Here is a 21,000-nt window from a genome sequence, read left to right as displayed (position 1 = left end):
TCTCTACGAGTTTCTTCACAAAGTAGGCTAGACTCGCAAATGAGATGGACTCGCAATACTCGCAAATGAGATGGAGATATGAATTTTTCCATACTTGCCCAGCTATTTATTTATAAACGGTGGACAGGAACAAAAAATATGTAAACTCTGTATTAAAAGAGTTATAACGAGAGGAAATTTCGAGAAACTTTGAATATTATTGTTCATCAAGTCTGCGACTTTTACACTTTTTACGAGATATCAACGGGGTGATATTTTTATTCACCATTGAATGGAATAATCGACATTTCTTGATCAGCCTCCTTTTTGTAGACATTATCTACCCAAAAATAGTTATGATCGAGCAGGCCGATACGTGGAGGGAAAATCCCGCATACTAACTGCTCGAATGCAGGCGTTGTAGAAGGTATGAAGGGAAAGAGACGTCGTAAATTACTGAGCTGTCAGTTCATGACGGGTGGCATGTTGAAGGCGAACTCAACAAGGGGCGAGGAATAATACGTGGCACGTGGTCGACCAAGTCTAACTAACAAATTGGACTTGGTCCAATAGCCATTGCCGCTTGCCATTCCAATAGCCGACCGCTTGCCATTCCTCGGCCACCTAAAAGCCACCAGTTGTCGCAGAAAAAGGGCTCGCTAGGACATCATATTACAAGCTCGCGATAGCGACTGGCTTGTAATCTACAAAGATTACAAGCTCGCGGGTAGCGACTGACCGAGCTTCGAGCAGATCAAGGAATTCACACGATGGTCGCGAAAACCTCGTTCTCAGACTTCGCTGCACGCTGACTACCAGCCTTAAAATAGATTTATAGTACTTTCCTCCAGAAGGTACAACTTAAGAAAATACAAATCATGTCCAACTTCCTACAGAAGCAAAATAAGCATAGTTTTTGCAAACAAAATATAACGAAAATTACACGGCATTCACACAAAATAAGTAACAGGGAACCAGGTGTAAAGGAAGAACAGTGGGAATACTTAATTCTTCGAGGACATGGAGCTTGAGATGGAGCAATTAATTTGAAGTTTTATTGAGCCGACCAGTGACCAGCTCTGGCAGCGGTATAAAATGAACGACCCAGTGACCACATGCAAGCGCCCAGTTTCGGCTAGCCCGCACACTTAAACGAGAGAAAACCGCGTTGCGCGTTTAGAATAATTAACCGTTAGAGATTTTAGAAAAATGTGAAGGGAACTAAAAATTTATTAGCGATGAAAAATCAAGAATTTCTCACAAACACGCCGACGTTTTAAAGAGGAAATACGTTCTGTACGTTATTTATATAAGATCACAAGCACATTAGACTCCACGCGCATCAGACCCTGCGACCTTCAGACCTCACGCACATCAGACCCCACACACATCAGACCTCACACACATCAGACCCCACGCACATCAGACCCCACGTACATCAGACCCCACGCACATCAGACCCCACGTACATATTTTTACTTTCAACATATTTTTCTTGTCATTTACCCCATCATGTGATAACAGTTTCTATTTCTGTGATATTTTAAGATCGTTGATAATGTTAGACGAGCAGCGAGGCTCCGCGTCCACTCATTTTCATGAAATATATTCCACTGAATTTTGTACGAGTTTCTGCGTTCAAGTCTATTGACTGTCTAGTATTAATATCTTACTTTCCTCAGTTCTCTTGTCGTGTTCAAGGTCGATAATCTATTGTATATTTAAGAGTTTATTTCCGTGTTGTGAGCGTGGTGCCAGTATATTCATCAGCTATTCGAGCGGCTATACGAATATCTTTCTTCGTATCGGGATAATCCCTGCACCTTAAGTGGGGGGTTTGCGAGGCGTAACTAAACGGGGTTGCTTCAAAATTATAATTTTAATTTTAAATCCATTACAATTCTAAACTTATTTAGGTTGTGTGTATCCTTCAAGTTGTGGAACAAGTGCTAGGGAATCATGAACGAGTGCATCCATGATCAAAATAACTTTAGTTTTAGAATTATCATGAGATTAGTTAAAGTTTGGGTAATGAATTGATGTTGTTATTCTTAACGCCCAGGTATAATGCATCGCGAGGAAAGCTGAATCGTTTGCTAATTTATATTATGACAACAAATTCCCTGTAAACGGTTGAAGAACGTATCTGTAGATCGATGTTGCAATGCGTCTATGAATTAAGCGTTTTCTAGCGTATTTTCTCATTTATGGAAAAGAAGGCTGTATTGTACTCGTCAGGTCCGTCTGTCCGTCCGTCCTTCCGTGACATCACGTTTTCGTCGATTTTGAGAAAATGCGCTCTCTGTCACTCACTGCAGTGAGTACTGATCTAATTTTTTATCAAAAAGACAACTATATATAGCGGGCCAACTTTTGGCCGCGCTTGAAGCGAAGAGCGTGTTTGGCAAGCCCCCGCACTTCCCCCAAATATGGCTAGTGATTAGAAGTGCATATCATTTCTTGGAAAGTATGTTGTCATTAATGAGAAGCGGAGCTTCAACCAAAACTTTCAGAGGTGGCAGTCTGGCAAGACTAAACTGTGCACTGTTCCAGTAAATTGTAGAGTTATGTTAAAATTCTTCGTCTTCTCGATGCTAACAGCTTGTTTCAAATTTTTCTCGTTTGTTTCATGATTTAAATTTATTTTTAGTATATATTTTATTATATTTACCTAAATGTTTTCCATCATTTTATGGTAAATCTATCGGGCAGAAACTTGAACCCTAAAGGTGATGAAGAGCTCATTTGGCCCACTACACAACGCAACCTTTTTGGATCGCAACGGAGCTGACAGAAACGTCCACTCTTACCGGTGAGAAAGATGATGTTCTGAAGCTTTTGTCGACTCTGTGTTGTCTGTATACTGGTTGTATGCTGTATGAACATCATTGCTGTGTGTAGAGTTATCAGTTTATTGGTTGCACACTCAGACTTTTTCCTCAGTTTGGCGTCACTTGCCTCTTCCCTGCTCATCTGATTATACATAGAAGTGATAATCCCTAAAATATTGTTGTTGCAGGGCTCGTGTAGGACCTGGACTCGTGTTGTAGATGGGCTCGTGTAGGACCTGGACTCGTGTAGTAGATGGGCTCGTGTAGGACCTGGACTCGCGTAGTAGGTGGGCTCGTGACGTAGGACCTGGACTCGTGTAGTAGATGGGCTCGTGTAGGACCTGGACTCGTGTAGTAGATGGGCTCGTGTAGGACCTGGAGTGCACCGCCCGCCAGTCACAGCGGTACTGCCTAGCCGTCTCTAGCTACAGCACAAGAACGTGCTGGAGGAGCGGACCTCCAGCACGTACTTGTGCTGTATCTGTCAATCCTTCCTTTCTGTACTCACCGTGCTAGTTTATCATAATAGAGCTGGAGCTGCCGAGCGTTTCTCTTATACTACTTTGAACAGCAATGTACCCTGAGTCTCAGAAGATTTATTAAGTAATCTCAGTTTCAAATCTATTAGGTGGTCATAGAAACTACCACCGGACGTAATTGTACATTTATGATGCAGAGGATCGTCGATACCGATACTCAAGACTGGCGAGAAAATGAAGACATTCCCTAAGATTTTCAACTCATACAACTGAAAATTTTTTTCTTTTAGCTTATATTTCTTGGTTGTGTTCAAAATATTCCATTCTCCTATTTAGTTGAAATGCATCTTTAGTTCCTATTTAGTGGAATGCATCTTTTTTAGTTTAAATGATTGAAATACTTACAAATGCATCTGCAGACTTACAGTAAAAATAGCGAAAATTTTGAGGAATTTATGGCTTTTGGGGACACAAAACTTTTATTTCATTCGTTTTATACCCACAAAACAAATATTTTCTGACTACTCAACGCCTGGAAGTCAAAGAAGATGGTTTGGGGCACCAAACTGGCATGAGGATTTGAGGATTTCGTCATTGTACAGGTGCGCCTCAACACCTATTTTCTTCTCTATCATATAGTGCTAAAGCAACATGTAACCCGAACAATGCTGTTGCCGGAAGGCATCTAACCTTTTATCACTCAACCAGTCTGTGTTATTATTTCATTATTTTTCAGTAACTCCTGACTCAATTTAATCATTTTCCATTTTTGATTCAGAGTTATTTTTGCACAACTAACGACAGTCGCATTCAATTCAGTTCCGTCATTTAGTACCTAGCAGCCACTGGCATTCCTTGTATTGTGTTAGTCTGGAAGTGCAAACCTTGTGTCACTCAAGTCACTTTAGTCTTACCCTGTGCTCCCAATAAACTAAGGTTTTGGCCTAGAACACCCAACAGTATTCTTAACCCTTGTTAGTGGAACTGCCATCTAAAGCCGTTGATCAATGCCACACTCTTCTCCATTTGTTTTATGCTTTCATTTGTCTTGCTGTAACTATTCCTAAATATTATTTTAATAGAAAACTCTTTCATTTAAACAACATTAAGGTTTGTCCCACCCGCTAGCACGGTAACAACGCTAGGTGCTAAAGCGGTGGTTTCTTCTAGGTTTTCAGTGTCACGATCGTTGTTCTTCACCTGGACAAATTAGGTGTCCGTGTTGAGGTGAGGTGCCAACATCAACCCCCAGTTAAGGATGAAGCCACGGCTTAATGAGGAGCTTAACGTTAGAGTAGGCGATAGAAACAATGTGTGAATGCAACACATTTACTGGGAAGATGAATCACATCTGAGACCCAAAGCAACATCTCAGACAACTAACAGAAGATTGGAATATTAGTACAGTCATGACTCGAATAAATGATAAGGTGGAGGACTAAGCACGAGTACGTAAGTAATGCCCTCATGCTCCCCATTATTGCAGTATATAGATAGCCTAATTATTATTGAGTGTTTAGCCCTAAAATTGGGCACTGCAGGGTCGAGAATTCAGCAAGCGACCGACGTTCCATGGAATTGCAATTGATAGATAAATTTCAAAATTTCAACGTGTGCATTCAGTTTCTTGAGCAGCACGCACACACAAAGATAAAACACGTGATTTCTCACCTATCCTTAACACCACTCAATTTTGAACACAGACTGGGATAGGATTACAGTAAATTTCAGAAGAATTGATACAATCGAAGAACAAATGAAATAGATTTGGCCAATTGAGCAAGCACCTGTTTTATATCCTCGATGTAAAATAAAAAAGTAATAATTAAAAAACTAATAATAAAATTCTAATTATGGGTACTTCATTCCTCTGCCATTGTCAATTAGCTTCTCCTAACATATTTACTAAGGTTGGGGCAACGAAAGATTTGATTGCTCGGGCTCTTCACCTGAACAGTTATTTTATGGAGAAAATAGCAAATTTTGAGCTACTAAAAATCGAAAGAATATTTGATACAGCTGTAGAAACGGCACCGATGCTTAACATCACTATTTCACACAGCTAAAGTAACAGCGCTCGTGCGTGGCATCACCACTTCACACAGCTAAAGTAACAGCACTCGTGCGTGGCATCACCACTTCACGCAGCTAAAGTAACAGCACTCGTGCGTGGCATCACCACTTCACACAGCTAAAGTAACANGGTGCAGCAGGTCTGTAGGTCGTAAACCTGTCTCTTATACACATCTAGATGTGTATAAGAGACCTGCTTTGAACGTCTTCGCCGCCGCAGTGCCTCGGAGAACGAAAGTTGCAGAATTGAATATTCCTACCTGAAAATTAAAACCATATTAGAGGGCAATTTTAACTCTGACGCTAAGAGTGATAATGTATGTCCTAGTGACTTATCCCCACAAAAGCAATAATGTGAGTAAATATTTTTTCGATTTTATTCTTAGAAACAATGAATGAGATTTGATTAGGAACGGTAAAGCAAGATGAATAATAGAGAAGTTAAGAGGTGACAACGAACAAGTTATTAGACAACAAAGATGTATGTAAGTCATTAGACAATAAAGATGTATAAACTAATGCAGCCCTGCAATAGAGTGCAAGTGGTAGGGAACTTAGGGTACGCACACAGTGAAAGCAGGTTGCCAGCGTGCTGGTTACCTGCTCAGGCTGGCGCCTGAAACCATAGAATACAGAAGCCTATTCGTACAGGTTTTCACTGTGAACACTTACATTATTATCCAATGTTCATTCTTGTGGCAGGTTGGAGCTGGTTGCCCGCGCGGGCAAACCTGCTTTCACTGTGTGCGTACCCTAAGGAAATTAACTTTCAAATGCGAACATCGAATAGCTAATCTATTTTAAAAATGTTAACAATTTTGATTGAAATTAGAGTGATTTAACGGCGGGGACCATTGCTGAGTAATTACACAAAAAGATCGTGACTAAATGTGATGGCAAATAACTTACACATAAATCTTCATTGAAATTGCGAGCAAATAGAATGTTCGAATAACTCAATTGTTGTTATATGAAGACACGATAAAGTGCTTCCTATCTAGATGAAGCCAAGAATTGAATTGTTGACGTTCGTGAGTGTTTATTCAGTAGAATTGTTTCCAAGAAGTTGATTCTACAATACGTTAATTAGAAGACAGTAGTGCAATAAAGTGTTTTCATTATGATTTATCAGTAACCGTAAACCAATAAGGTAATGTAGGCATGTTGGGGAGTTTCTCAGGGCACCAAAAACACGATATTCGAGTTTATTCCCATATCCTGATATAATCTAAGATACACAATTAACCCTCTATACAGCCGTATGTCACTCTCCATGAACATACTTTCAACTTAAATTCCACGTAAACTATTGAGTGTAACAACCATCAGTGCAAGTCATTTTGCGCTCACTAGAATGTATCCTCTTTGGGAAGTAGGCTTGTGACAATATTGCTCCGGTTACTCGTGTCAGGCGGTAGAGGGTTAAATAAGTTAACCGCGTATCACCGCATCACGTACATTGCAGACATGCTCGTTGCAGACATGCAACAACAACAACAACAATGGGGGAAATTCCATCACATCCTATTTAAACAGGTCGCAAATCTCCGCTCTGCTAGTCTCTAAAAATGGATGAAGAGGCTGAATTAAAGGAAATTAATTCTTAATACGGATTACATCTTTCAGGACACTGCATGACGTATTAAGTTGACTAAAGCATTATTATGTATGATTTATTAGGTAGTTACCCGGATTCTATTATTAATTTCCGTGAAATTTTTATCAGTTTCGTGGTTCATAAGTCATTGTGACATTTGCTTACAACACAGTTCTGCAAAAAAACACTTTTTAAAATTTATTTTGATTTTGTTGAATGATCTTTATGTGTTTTTGGGCTAATTTAAAAAATGATATTGGTTTTTCTCCTGCCGCGTAAGACAAAATAATTTCGATATGTAATGATTTCGGGTTAGTTTTTACTATTTTAACATGAAAAAATAGCAAAACGCACAACAATATTTTGTTAAATATATATCGTAGTGATAAGTTATGTGTTTAATTATTCACTTATTTAATATTATTCGCTTCACTTATTTGATATTCTGATAGAACCATTCTCGTTGGTTGTCACTTACAGCTCCTAGATTTTCTGGAAAGTAGTTCACATGTGAGTGAAGGAAATGGACTCATAACTGATTGTAGTCCAACATTTTGTAGTTTTGTGAAAATTCAGCACACGGCAAGTGTAAATTTTTGGTTGCTAAAGAAGCCTGTTACAACTAGTTTAAATGAATTTTAGGCATTATTTTCTTCCGTTGCCGTTCTGTGACAAAGGTTTTTTAGCGCATTTTCTCATTTATGGAAAAAATGCACTATTGTGCTCGCCATGTCCGTCTGTCTGCCTGTCTGTCCGTCCGTCCGCCTGTCTGTCCTTTCGTGGCTTCACGTTTTCGTCGACGAGAAATTAAATGAGCTCACTGCAGTGAGTACTGTGTTATATTTTTTACGTATTGCCCAACAAATACTCAGTGAAAGTCGAATCGTAACCTATCTGGTCCTTTGAAAATCTTATCTTCTTATCTTATCTTCACAGCCGTGACTTCTTTATCCGGGTACCGGACAAGCCGATTTTTAAATTTTTCGTGACTTGATTCACAAGGGATCCGGCCTTTGGAACACGATCTTTCCATAACTGACGATTGATTGAGATAGCTGCTGGACTTGTTGCCTGGTCCGTAATTTGCTAGGCATTTTAAGACTGAACATATGCTCCTGCATAGCTTCGTCTAGTCTGTTCTTGAAGGCGTTCATACTCGGAGCGTCAACGATGCTATCAAGGAGGCTGTTCCACATGTCGGTGACTCGAAGCGAGAAGAAATGTTGTCGCACGGATGTGTTCCAACGCTGTTTTTTTAGTTTATAGCTGTGGCCCCTGGTGTTGGTTCTTGTTTCAAATTCTAGTGATCCTTCTGGGACCTTGTATAAGCCATGAGTATACTTGTATGCTTCAATGAGTTTCCCATGCAGACGTCGATGACTAAGGCCTGGAAGCTTCATAATCATTAATCTTTCCTCATAGGACTTGCTTTTCAAGCCCGGAATTGTCCTTGTTGCACGTATCCCTTCGCGAAGATACTTGAAACAATTTCCTTTTGCTCAATGTTTTCACAAACTATTTCACAAGCCCCATCTTGATATGAAGTGAAAGAGGTAAGATTTCTTTGGAATCGATTAAACTTTGTATTTTAATTAACATTTTCAGCTCTTGGAATAAGAGCCTTTCTGATTGGCCACGTCTGCCTGACACAGTTTTGTCTTCTGTTACGGCTATCCTATTCACTGAGTGCATAATAACAAAATACTATTAAACCCACTAGTTAAACATGATACATTTTTTTAAGCGCAAACATGTGCAATTAACCCTTTCAATTGCTAAGTAAATCTATAAGATCTTATGATGGCGATGTATCTTTCGTACGATGACAGTTCATCGTACCAGCTTTTCCCAGAAGCTGAAGTCACAGAAGTTTAGTTGAACTCCACGGTTTTCTTGAATGCAATACACCACGCAGCAATAATGACATATTAACAAACACATCAGTTATTAGTTCTCTTCTTTATGTAAATAAATCATGTACTCCTGTGCTCACGTATGTAATAAGTCGGATGAATTGTGCTGACGAGGACGGGCATCCCGCGTGGGGTGTCGGTGACGCAAGAAGCCACGTCCAAAACAGAGAAAGGAGCAGAGTTGTAACCGCCATCTTTTCGAGGAAAGACGAAATCGTCCGCATAATTTTTGACCGCTAGAAAGAAAAAAATCTATTGTTAGTAATGTAATAAGAATATCCTACAACTATGGAATGCAATTTTGTCGAGTTTTTAAAATTCGAATTACCTTACGTTTTAAAATCGTATGAGGAAAACTAATAATTCAGTTTTTAATGACTTTGATATATACTTATGTGCGCCAAGATAATCAATGCTACTCATAAAGCGGCAACAGAAAACCATAATCGGAAAAAATAAAACGGAGAAATTAAATCAAATTTTATTGTGTTTGACATCTTGAGGCTGGCAGCCCAGCCAACATTTACAGAATGCCTATGTCGAGTCAGTATTTGAATTCTCAACAGTTCCCATGGTAATTTTCGCTTAGCAAGAGTGTAGATCAGCTCCATTTCATCGTGATTATGGGAGTGACGTGTGTAAGAGTAAAATAAGTGGTAACACTTAATACAAATTCAGCGGAAGATGTCACCAGGACAAGGAGACATTCCTACTCCATGCCTGCCACCTACGGTGCGCGGTACACGGTTTAAGTGCTGCTTCAAAATTTTACTGTGTCAAGGACTGTGTTCTCCGTCCTTTTCTGTATTTTTCTCCGTTCAAGAGATCTAGTTCGTGCATTTAATAATGGCTGGACAGAAAATAAAAAAGATAGTCGAAAAGCCCTCAACGGCCTCTAGAGAAAAGCCATCTACGGCCTCTAGAATAAAAAATAAAACCAAATCAGCCCAGCTAGAGATGGAAGTTAATCGGCGACAGGCCACATCAGGCCTACACTCCAGCGCCGACATCACTATGTTATGTTATGTTAAGGAAACCACTCTTCCACAAGATTAGGTGTTGTAAAAGCGGTGTTGAGAGAAGATAAGATTTTTCCGTCTAGTTTCAAGAGAATAATAAGTAATTCAGACATTTTTAACCACTTACCATCTCCCTCAAATGATTTCAAAGCTTGAGAAAAGATATCCGAGAAGAAATTCACGAGCTGGTACTGCTTTAATTCGATTTTTTCGACAGTGGTGTTGATGTAGGGAGCGGTGCCTGTTGAGATAAAATATAAAAAACAACGATTTACTGTCAAGGGTAAACGACATGCTAAATAGAGGTGTCAGTTTCAATAGACGCGAATAGCAATTAACTATCCGAGATAAGTGTTTATTAGGTCTTAGGTTGGCATAAGGAATGAGCGCAAATAAGTTTTACGAAATGGTACAGCACAATCTCTATAGGTTACCTGACTGCTGGTGTCACCGGCTCGCTGCTAATTAGAAAGACCCCTACCTGGATATGCATTTAGCGCAAAGTGGAAGTAACTTGTGGGACTCTACCTCGCTTCTAGTAAGATGGTTATGCAAAGTTTAGGATGCGTTGTACACTACTGGGTCTGCAGTGTAGATCCAACGTTTATGGGATTACTATGCTGTGCACAAATTCCCTAAATAGAGGAAGAACATCCGACTAAGAACGTTTAAGGCCCTGAAATAATCGCCATAGCTGTAGTTTAGGCCTTAAACTACGCTCACATTTAAATGCGCACACCTACACTTACTCCCTACAGTACGCCAAGACACACACCAGTAATGAAACGCACATTAAATATACATTCACTCCCTCATGTGGATTGATATTAATAAACCTGAACTCACACAGGCTCAGAGTTACCGGCCTTTATTTTCCCTAAACTTAATCATATTTATCGAAACACCGCAAATACGAACTTTCACGCTGAACTCATAACTTTTTCCAAGACCCACTACGCACTCAATGTCGACAGGCAAGGTCTGCTTAGAGCCACGGGGCGGAAGTTAGGGTGCTTATACACGGGGTTAGTATTAGCTCCGAGTATTCACTGCAAGTTTTTGCACTCCAAATATTGTGATGATTAATTCTTAAGATGCATGTAGCTGATGCAAATGTGTATTAAGCTGTTTAGGTTGTTAATGTGCCATCAAGTATCGGCGGTAGGGCTGCAGCAGCCTTAATGTGCATATCTGTGCAGCTCTGTATCCCGCTAGGGGCAAATATTTCTAATGTTAAGAACTATGTCTTGTGTACGAGGTTGCTTTTCTCTTCACCTCTTATATGATGGTAATTAAATAAGACCTGAGGGTTGGTCCGGTTTAGCGGGATCCGAGGATATTGAGGAACAGCGTGAACGATTATAGAATATTATTTAAGATTATAGTTCGGCTTACAGTTTAGAATAATCTAAGTTTATAAGTTGGAACTCTAACATTGATGTCTTCGGCGTCCAGTTGAAATAATAATTATAATAAGTCTAGACAACGAATAAGTCTAGACGACGCTTAAAGAACGTCAGGAGGTGTTCGAATGATATTGAACTGATCTTATGGATATTGCAAATGTACGATCTACGGTAGAATACGCGTCACGATGAATATTCCAGCAAAATTCAATTGAGAAAGTAGTGTTTTGAAACTTGAACGATACCCAGAGGTGGGCAGTAGCGCGCTACATGTAGCGGCCGCTAGTAGCGGCCGCTACATGTAGCGCAGTAGCAGTAGCGGCTCTACATTTAAGGCAATGTAGCGGTAGCGGTAGCGCCCGCTACATATTTAAGTAGCGATACGAGGTTTTGCAGATACAGCGCTACCGCTACATTTATAAATAAAGCTTTTAGATTTTACTTAAGGGGTCCGGCTACCCTCCAACAAAACTTTTTTTTTTACAGACGGATCGTTTTGAAACTTAGTACACATATGTAAAACAGAAATCTAAGACCTTTTTGTTCATGTAAATTAAAAAAATGAAAGAAAACGTGGAAATGATAGAAAACTGGAAATGATGGGTACTCTAAATAAAATGTATAAAAAAAATTTTAAAGACCACGTTTTTCATGTGGACTCGAAAGTAGAAAATGATTTTACGGCAGCTACTGATCTCTGTTTGCTTTCATTCTCTTGGTCTTTTGTATTTCGGTTAAAATATTTTACAACATCTAAAACAAAAAACGTGGGGCGCATCTTCATTTAGGCATGCCTTAATTTCAATTTTGTATTCAACCACTATTTCGAATTTTTCTATCACTATTCGTTACTCCATATACCTTTGATTCGATAGTCAGCTATTGAATAGTGAACTATTTAGATACTTAATGCATTTTCTTTTCAAATGTCTTAATATGCCTCTTAAATTGATTAGATATAGTCCACGCGTTCATTTAAAATTCTCAAAATTTGATTCTTTTAAAATTTTCACATACCCTGACCTGCGTTTTTCATGATTCATATCTTTACTTGCTTGAATTACTTATACACATTACAAACTACCTATATTGGATGAAACATGATAAATCAATATACCAACAGTAAATAACAAAATTTGCTCAAATCAGATATATCAGCAATACACTTATCAAATGTTCAATGAACCATCATATTCATCATATCAAGTAATCACCAAACAATTAAATACACATGCGCCCCACGTTTTTTGTTTTAGATGTTGTAAAATATTTTAACTGAAATACAAAAGACCAAGAGAATGAAAGCAAACAGAGATCAGTAGCTGCCGTAAAATTATTTTCTACTTTTGAGTCCACATGAAAAACGTGGTCTTTAAAAATTTTTTTATACATTTTATTTTCTACTTTTTAGTTTTTTTAAGTATTATATTTTCTCCTTTTTAGTCCGTTGCTACACATGAAAAACGTTGTTGCGAGCCAATTTACTTGACTTGACGTACGTATCGATGATACGCAGCGTATCATCGATATACGCAGTCTAAACACGAATATCCTCTCGAGGATGACGTGCATTTATAGGTTCCCAAACCCCTGCTTGTGAGTTCCTTTAGAGTTTATAACTACTGCAAAAAGGTCAACCATCCTACATAATATTCATTTTATTTCAGTTGGCCACGCAAATGCACGAAAGAAAATTCTTTTCGAAGTTCTGTAGAAAATTGTATTCGAGGGGATACATTGTTGTTCCCGTATTTATCTGGGTGCGTGGCTGTAATAAAGAAAGGTTCGGTAATAAATACGCCTGGAAACGTGCAACAAATTATTGATTATTGTATTGTTATCGGGAGCTGAGCTTCCCTAAAAGTTTCAGAGCGCTAGCTAACGGGAAAGTTGGTGAAATATCGATTGCATGATTTGATCATCAGACAGAGGGACACGAAAGCGAGCTAAGAAAAAGGTGGTGAAAAGTTTATAACTTTTGCAAATCACATGCTACAATGTCGAGACACATATCATTCGATTTGTAACAACATTATCTAGCGACTGTAGAGCCCCAATTTTTTATTTTCCTCATCGTTTTTTTGCGTTCTTCCCATTTTTTTTCACATTTTTCACATTTTTACCCCCCCCCACCTTCCTCCCCCTCCCATATATAAGTCAAACCATGCACATATTAAAAAAAGGCTTCTAGAGTGAGCAACTTCATCTCATGATCCGTGATGAATTCAACAGGCTCCCTGACACCCTTGACAACAACTCTCACTGTGCTGGAGAAACACACCAGCATCTTCATCGTGCAGTGACCAGAAATATTCGACCGACGATAGCTGAAGCCCTCATCTCTACGGATTGGACTCCAGCTACTCGTCTCATAACTACCGGATTTTCTGAACTTTGAGATTGTTTCGGAATTATTTTCGCGGTTCCAAATTTTCGTGTTGTATCATATTTACGTGTTTCATGTACTTATTTCCGCCAAAATTTCAGTATTCAATGCTTCCTATAACTGAAAATGAATGATGTCACATTCGAAACGTCGTTAATAAATTAAATTACTTCATTGAACCTGAATTTTTATCAACCAACGTCCACTGAAGAATATTGTTCGATCCTGAAAATTTAAATCAATGATTTCTCTGGTCATTAACCACTCGTGTTTAAATGTTCATATATATATATTTTTAGAATTGTCTTACGCAAAAATTATAGCACGCACAGACATGCGGTAAACTGCGTTAGACGCGCCTTTTCAGCAGCTACAAAATGAGTCAAGAACACGGTAAAGCCAAAATGTTCGATTTTTAGGGTAGCCGGTCCCCTTAATAGTATTAAATATTATTTAAAAACCGGCATGATACATACATAATATAAATTACAGAATAAAACTGTACGAAAGATTTCGGTGTAATGTTGTCAACCTCAGCCTGTTACTAGTGTTAACATGTTAGTTGTTACTTGTTAAGTTGTTACCAGTTACCACTTGCAGGTTTTTTTCATCTTTCAGTTTGCTCACAGTTATTTTTATGTTTCACCTTCCCTACATGGATGTCTACTTTAATATACCAATCTCAAAAATAATCCACTTATATATACAAAAAAAGACTGATTTTTATATGTATATGTGGATAATTTCTTAGATTGGTAGATTAAAGTTCACATCCATGTAGGGAAGGTAAACATAAAAATAACTGTAACTTCTATTTACTGTATCTAACCCTGGGATAACCCATACTAGTTCGGTTAGGTTAATTGCAATAAAGTTGCATTGATATGTTTTAAAAATGTTTTATTATCATTAAATGTTAATGAGTAAATCCCAATAGCAAAACAATAAATATTTAGAGGTTTCCAATAATTTTGGCCATTGTAGCGGCTAATATAGCGCGCTACATTTTACTGTAGCGGTAGCGGTAGCGCCCGTTACAATCTAGTGGGTGTAGCGGTAGCGGTAGCGCCCGCTACATTTAGAGCATGTAGCGGTAGCGGTAGCGCCGCTACATTTCCAAGTAGCGCTGCCCAGCTCTGACGATACCTTATTAGGTCCCTCACTTAAACTCTACGTTGATCTACATGGTTTTCAACCTCAACAGCAGGTTCTTTTGCCTGGTTCATCAAACGCATCCTCAATCTCGTCTTTACCGTTAATTACGTTCCATATACCATGTACAGACCTCGGTCGACGGCTCCAACGACGAACTGGCACTTGCGGATGCGAAAATACTGTTTAACAAATACTATCCTCGTATATAAGCTTTCAACCGGCTAAACTGGGAGTGTAAAACATGCAATGCATGCTCACAGCTTATACTAGCCGCATGTAAAAGTGCCTTTTGGCTTGAGATTAGTGCAAGTCACAGCCTCGCATAACCTAACCTAAACAACACTTCTGCCTTCTAACGCCAGGTGTTATTTATCCATAACAATTTACTCGAGATCCTTCTGAATATCGATGGATGCAGTCAGACGACGTTGAATGTATTGTATTTGCTTGTGGAATCAGAAATAGTTCACTTACGCAACTAAAAATTTAACACATTTATTTATTTCAGGGTTACTTCAATCGCTGACCAGTTTGACTTTAAAGCAAATTCTCTGCTTCACAAATCAAATCCGAATTCTACGTTCATCTATAATTTCAATCTAACTTGTGAACGTACTCATACACAGTAATGTTACAGCTAATTCATACATGTATCTCACGGACTCACTGAAAGGCACAGTTGCAGGTGGTCCGTAGGAAATGCTGGAATTCGCCACGTAAATGACTTTCTCGCCATCAGGACATGAGCAAGGCTTCCATTTGATTTGGTAAGCCGTGCAGGTTCCATCGAACGCGAAGGCAGTCATATCTGGAAAAATTAATTCGTTTCCTGGCAATTTTATTATGATTCAGACATATGTGATTAATATTTTGCTCTTAATAAATTTCGAGTACCTAAATCTTTTTTTCGCAAGAGCTTCAAAACCCAAAAAAGATTCCACACTCACTGAGATAGGATGACAACCACCACTCTTAATTGCTGAGTAAACTCATGAACTTATGCTCGTTGATGGATTACCTTGTGAGCTGAATATTCAATGTTGCAAATAATTAGCTAGTCAGAGAGGAAAACAGAACTCTGATGATAATTTTATCATGCCTCACTTTAACCCAACCAATACTTAACATAAGTTTCGTATTGTTTAGAAGTATGGCATGAAGTTTCCCCAATTGAAGGCAACTTTGGTACAACAATTCAAAATCACATCATAATAAATTTGCAGAACAATGGAGAGGTCTGAACATAGTTCTGAAATGAGGATGTAAAGTTTGTTGACACATTATGATACATTGATAAATAATATATTAAATGCTCTAAAATAGAGAGCTGATTAAATGAAGACAGGGCCCTAAATTTGGGCCAATCAGACCCCAGCTGATCGTATCTTTCATAAATAACATTTAGTTCGAACAAAGTCGACTGATTATCACGAACGCGCACAAAAAGTTTCATATCTGCACGGTTTGATTCGTACCATACTGCAGGGCCCTCACCATGCAGTCCAGTATTCTTTAATGCATTTTTGTAGAACATGCAAGCCAGCCGTGCAAAGCACCTGACATTTCAGACACGGTCCTGCCAAGATCAAGGCAAAAGATATTTGACCTTGACTTGACTGGCACGGTACGAAAAGAACTGAAAATACGAAAATGATGCGAAATGAGCTGAAGTGAAGACGACCCGTGACTGGACTCAACATACGGATGCTCCTGACTGGGAACGGACCGTGACTGGCATATGCTTAGAACGCGCCAGGCAGAAGGTGAGAATCAAGCCTAAATAAGCCCGGAAGTTGCGAATAGTAACACCGTCGTTGTATCGGTGATACCGTTGGTACCGCTCTCGGCCTGGTAAGGCTTGCCCAATCCTAGGTAAGTTCACCACAATCCTGAATGCTGCTACCAATGTTCTGTCCATAGATTTATATATTTTATCATCCGGTATCGCTTGCGATAACTTTTGACTAACATCCAAGTAGTGAGATCGCATTAACTAAGTAGTCTCTCGGGTGTAGCGCGTCATTATCCGATGAAATCAAAAATACTTTCCCACGGGATGGAATCTAAAGTAGGATTCTTACTTGCCAAAGCAGACATTCTCGCGCACTGCACCACATCCGATGCTGTGATGTTTTTGGACGCAGTCGTTGCGAAAGCCAAATCGTTCGCTGTGATCTGAAGGCGTCGATACGTCTGAAGGAAGGACACACGTACGTTAGCGTCGGTACGTCGAAAGGAAGGACGCACGTTAGCGTCGGTACGTATGAAAGAAGGACATACGTTAGCGTCGGTACGTCTGAGAGAAGGATAAAAGTTAGCGTCGGTACGTCTGAAGGTAGGACACGCGTTAGCGTCGGTACGTCTGAGAGAAGGGGCATATTTAAGTGTCGGTACGTCAGAAGAAAGGAAACACGTTAGGTTGGTACGTCTAAAGGAAAGATACGTCGGTATGTCAGAGAGAAGGACGCACGTTAGCGTTGGTACGTCTAAGAGAAGGACACACGCTACGTTAGTGTTGGTACGTCTGTGAAAAAGACACGTTAACGTTGGTACGTCTGAAGGAAAGACACACGTTAACATCGGTTCGTCTGAAGAAGAATACACGTTAGCGTCGGTACGTCTGAGAGAAGGATACACGTTAGCGTCGGTACGTCTGAAGGAAGGACAAACGTTAGCGGCAAGATTTTCTGTGCAGTTTTCAATGAGCGAATGCAAATATGTATGGAGCGTGAAGGAGGACTTGGTGAGGAGCAGAATGGTTTCAGGTATGACAGAAGAGCAGAAGAAAACATATTTGTTGTGAATTTATTGATTGAAAAAAATGAAGAGAGATGGAAGGAGAGTCTACTTGGCCTTTATAGATACAGAAAAAAAGTATGATAGAGTTGTCAGAAAATTCTTGTGCCAGATATGGAAAAATTGGTACGAGTGAAAAGTATGTGACGATCGTTAAAAGTATGTAGGTAAATACTCGAGCTAAATAAAGGCTTGGAGATCTGGAGACTGACTGAGTGAAAGCGTGAAGAGCGTTTGACAAGGATGTATCCTGTCACCGCTTCTCTTCAACCTATACACTGAAGAGATGGCTGCTACACTGAGAAGAATGTATGTGGGAGTGTGTGTTGGAGTTAGAAGACTAAAAAGGCTATTGTATGCTGATGATGCAGTAATAATGAGTGAAAATGGGGTTGAACTTCAGAGTATGGTTGACTCTATAACTGAGTACGGCAAGGATTTCAATGTGCGCTTTAGCCCAGAGAAGAGTCAGGTGGTAGTTAATTGTGAACGGAGCAGCTGAGGATGTTGACAGAGTGTGGCAGCTGGGAAAAAATGTAATTGGGATGACAAATGAGTACAGATAATTGTTAATGAGTGTTGAATCAAAATGGATGTGAGAGAACTAAAGCATTAAGTCCAAGTAAAGCGAATCAGTGGTTAGGAATGCCGGGCAGTGCAGCATGAGTGAGAGCAAGTAAATATGACGTTCTAGGACAAGTATGGAAAAGTGCGGCGGTACCTGGGATTATGTATGGAATGGACGTTATTGCGTGGAATGGTGGTGAATTGGATAAATTGGAGGTTGTACAGAATAGCATAGCTAAACTGGCTCTTGGAGCCTCAGATGGACTGCAGTGGAGGCTCCTTGAGATATGGGGTGGAGTACTTTTAGAGAGAGAAGAATGAAAGCAGCACTGAGATATAAAGTACGTCTGGAAAGAATGGATGATGTACGTTGGGCACGTAAGATGCACCCGTAGAACTTGAGAGTGAGCAAATGGGATCGTAAGTGTGATGCAATAGTACGAAAGTGTGAGTTACATGAAACATGGGCTCGCCCTCCATGGGAATAATAGACCAAGAGAGGAATGGATGATGACAGTACAGGGTGCAACAGGGATCGAATGAGATGTCGAAGAATGAAAGAAAGAAATAGAAAAGAGAGTGAAATTGTGTGGTTTAAGAGTTTGGAATCAAGGAATGGAAAGAAAGGACAGCCTGCATGAGATTGTACAAGATGAAAGAGATGCCAAGGTATGAGTATATATATGATGGAAGTAGAGATGGAGACTTAATGTTCTGTGTGAAAGCAAATGCGTTGAGTGTGAATGAGCGGACATACAGGTGGAATGAGAGAAGAAAGTATATTTGTTTAATGTGTGACAAAGAGGAGAGGGAAACTGTGGAGCATATGATGATGGAGTGTGATGCATAAGCGAGGAAGAGACAGGAAATGATGAGAGTGATACTGTATGACTGGAATGAGGTAATGGTGCGATGTATGAGCGAACAGGAGACGAATGGATTGCAATGATTGTGGGCCTGTCAACGGGGGTGACTGCTGCTATGACTGAGAGAGGGAAGCGATTTTTGGAGAGTGCGTGGAGGGCGAGGGACATGAGGTTGGCAAGAGTGGAGGCCGGGGTGTAAGAAAAAAAGCAATAATAAAATTGGAATAACCAAACCATAATAATATAATATACCACAAATAGTCATTCAGAGCCTAAGAGGCCCCATACCTAATACAAATACAAACTAAACAGTGCAATAATTAACAAATAGCAATAATAAACCAAATGGATTTCCGCTTGAATTTATCTTCCCCTTGATTTCATCTCACCCTTAACACAAACTTTCTCACCCCTCTAGCCTCTCCTTTTATTTTTCTTCCACTTGGCTTGGTTTCCCTTTTTCCTTCCTGCTAACAAATGAATATGCGATGCGTGGCTGATGGCCGTTGCAAAGGCCTGATCCTGAAATGTTTTTCTGAGACAACACCCCAAATCCAAATCCAAAGGTGCGTTTGAAGGAAGGACACACGTTAACGTCGGTACGTCTGAAGGAATTACACACGTTAGCGTCGGTATGTCTGAAGGAAGGATACATGTTAGCGTCGGTATGTCTGAGAGAATGACACACGTTAACGTCGGTACGTTTGAAGGAAGTACACGCGTTAGCGTCGGTATGTCTGAAGGAAGGATACACGTTAGCGTCGGTATGTCTGAGAGAAAGAGAATGACACACGTTAGCGTCGGTACGTCTAGCTGAAGAAGGGACACGCGTTAGCGTCGGCACGTCTGAAGGAATTACACACGTTAGCGTCGGTATGTCTGAAGGAAGGATACATGTTAGCGTCGGTATGTCTGAGAGAATGACACACGTTAACGTCGGTACGTCTGAAGAAGGGACACGCGTTAGCGTCGGCACGTCTGAAGGAAGGACACGCGTTAGCGTCGGTATGTCTGAAGGAAGGAGACACGTTATAGCGTCGGTACGTCTGATATATAGACACGTTTTCATGCATAATTTGACGGAAGGATTAACATTCCACCACCTGTTAATAATTTATCAAGCCTCATTAAATATGCAAATCAGCAAGTGATTCATGCATTAGCTGAATATACGGGTAATAACTCTACTCAAATGAATGAAATTCAATAAACCGGCATGAAAATGACAGGTAAATGACTGGAAAAATGATTCACCATTTCAAGGAGCCAAATGCAAAAAATTCGTTGAACAAAATCGGTAAGGGATAAAAAACTACGTCTCAAACATGTCTTTTATAGTTTGACATTGAAAAATATGTACAACCTGAAAGTGGTATATATTTTCCGCCGTATTGCTGCAAGTGTTTTTTTTTGTATTTGAATGGCTCACCATCATCGATGTCGGGCCCCGCATTAACAGGGTCCTGAAGCGCACGGAAGTGGTAGTCGCCCGACAGCCCTGCAGACCAGACGAGCGTGAAGCCACGTTTACCTGCGGGTGGGTTACTTCAATATGTTAAAGGTAAATGATGACGCATAAAGCTCGCATCTGCAATTGATGAATTGTGCGGGTTGCTTGTTCGAGGTTTTATATAAGGCTTTGAATGGGCTCTGTGTGAAAGTACGTAGATTACAATTAAAAAATTATAAGAGGCTTTTTTGAAATAGCGATGCACTTCAGTGTGTATTTGCTTCAGTGTGGGTTACCCTGACACAATTTGGCCCGGCCAAAGAGCACAGACGTGTAATGCTTCCGTGACGCTATTAATCGATTCGATGTTGCTGAATTCAATGGATTAAAAGTAGTTTTTTAAACTGTTTGTAAATCCTTTCCAAGCAAGTAATCGGATAGATCATGAGAACTTTGATCAATATGTTGTGAAAATACAGGATG

General features: G+C 39.8%; 1 protein-coding gene across 1 annotated transcript; it reads right to left on the bottom strand.

Annotated features, from left to right (window-relative positions):
• Window positions 1-8,932: 8,932 nt before the first annotated feature.
• On the bottom strand, window positions 8,933-20,602 carry LOC108670652. The gene is made up of 5 exons (XM_018158127.2): window positions 20,497-20,602; window positions 16,920-17,031; window positions 15,506-15,646; window positions 10,019-10,132; window positions 8,933-9,108 (listed from the first exon to the last, which is right to left on the bottom strand). The coding sequence occupies exons 1-5, from the start codon at window positions 20,518-20,520 to the stop codon at window positions 8,933-8,935; spliced, it is 567 nt and encodes a 188-aa protein (XP_018013616.1). The 5' UTR covers window positions 20,521-20,602.
• Window positions 20,603-21,000: the final 398 nt, after the last annotated feature.

This window comes from Hyalella azteca, unplaced genomic scaffold (assembly GCF_000764305.2).
Source record: "Hyalella azteca isolate HAZT.00-mixed unplaced genomic scaffold, Hazt_2.0.2 contig16826, whole genome shotgun sequence".
In the NCBI taxonomy this organism is placed as follows: domain Eukaryota; kingdom Metazoa; phylum Arthropoda; class Malacostraca; order Amphipoda; family Hyalellidae; genus Hyalella; species Hyalella azteca.
Note: the sequence above shows the minus strand (reverse complement) of the source record. Positions and strands in the feature narration are given on the sequence as shown.

Bases quoted from the DNA above. Each gene is read 5' to 3' on its own strand.
- LOC108670652 (XM_018158127.2), bottom strand. From the start codon at position 20,520: ATGCGGGGCCCGACATCGATGATG. The intron at 17,032-20,496 runs GTGAGCCATTCA...TCCTTCCTTCAG, and splicing joins GGGGCCCGACATCGATGATG to ACGTATCGACGCCTTCAGAT. The intron at 9,109-10,018 runs GTAAGTGGTTAA...TTTTCTTTCTAG, and splicing joins GAAATCATTTGAGGGAGATG to CGGTCAAAAATTATGCGGAC.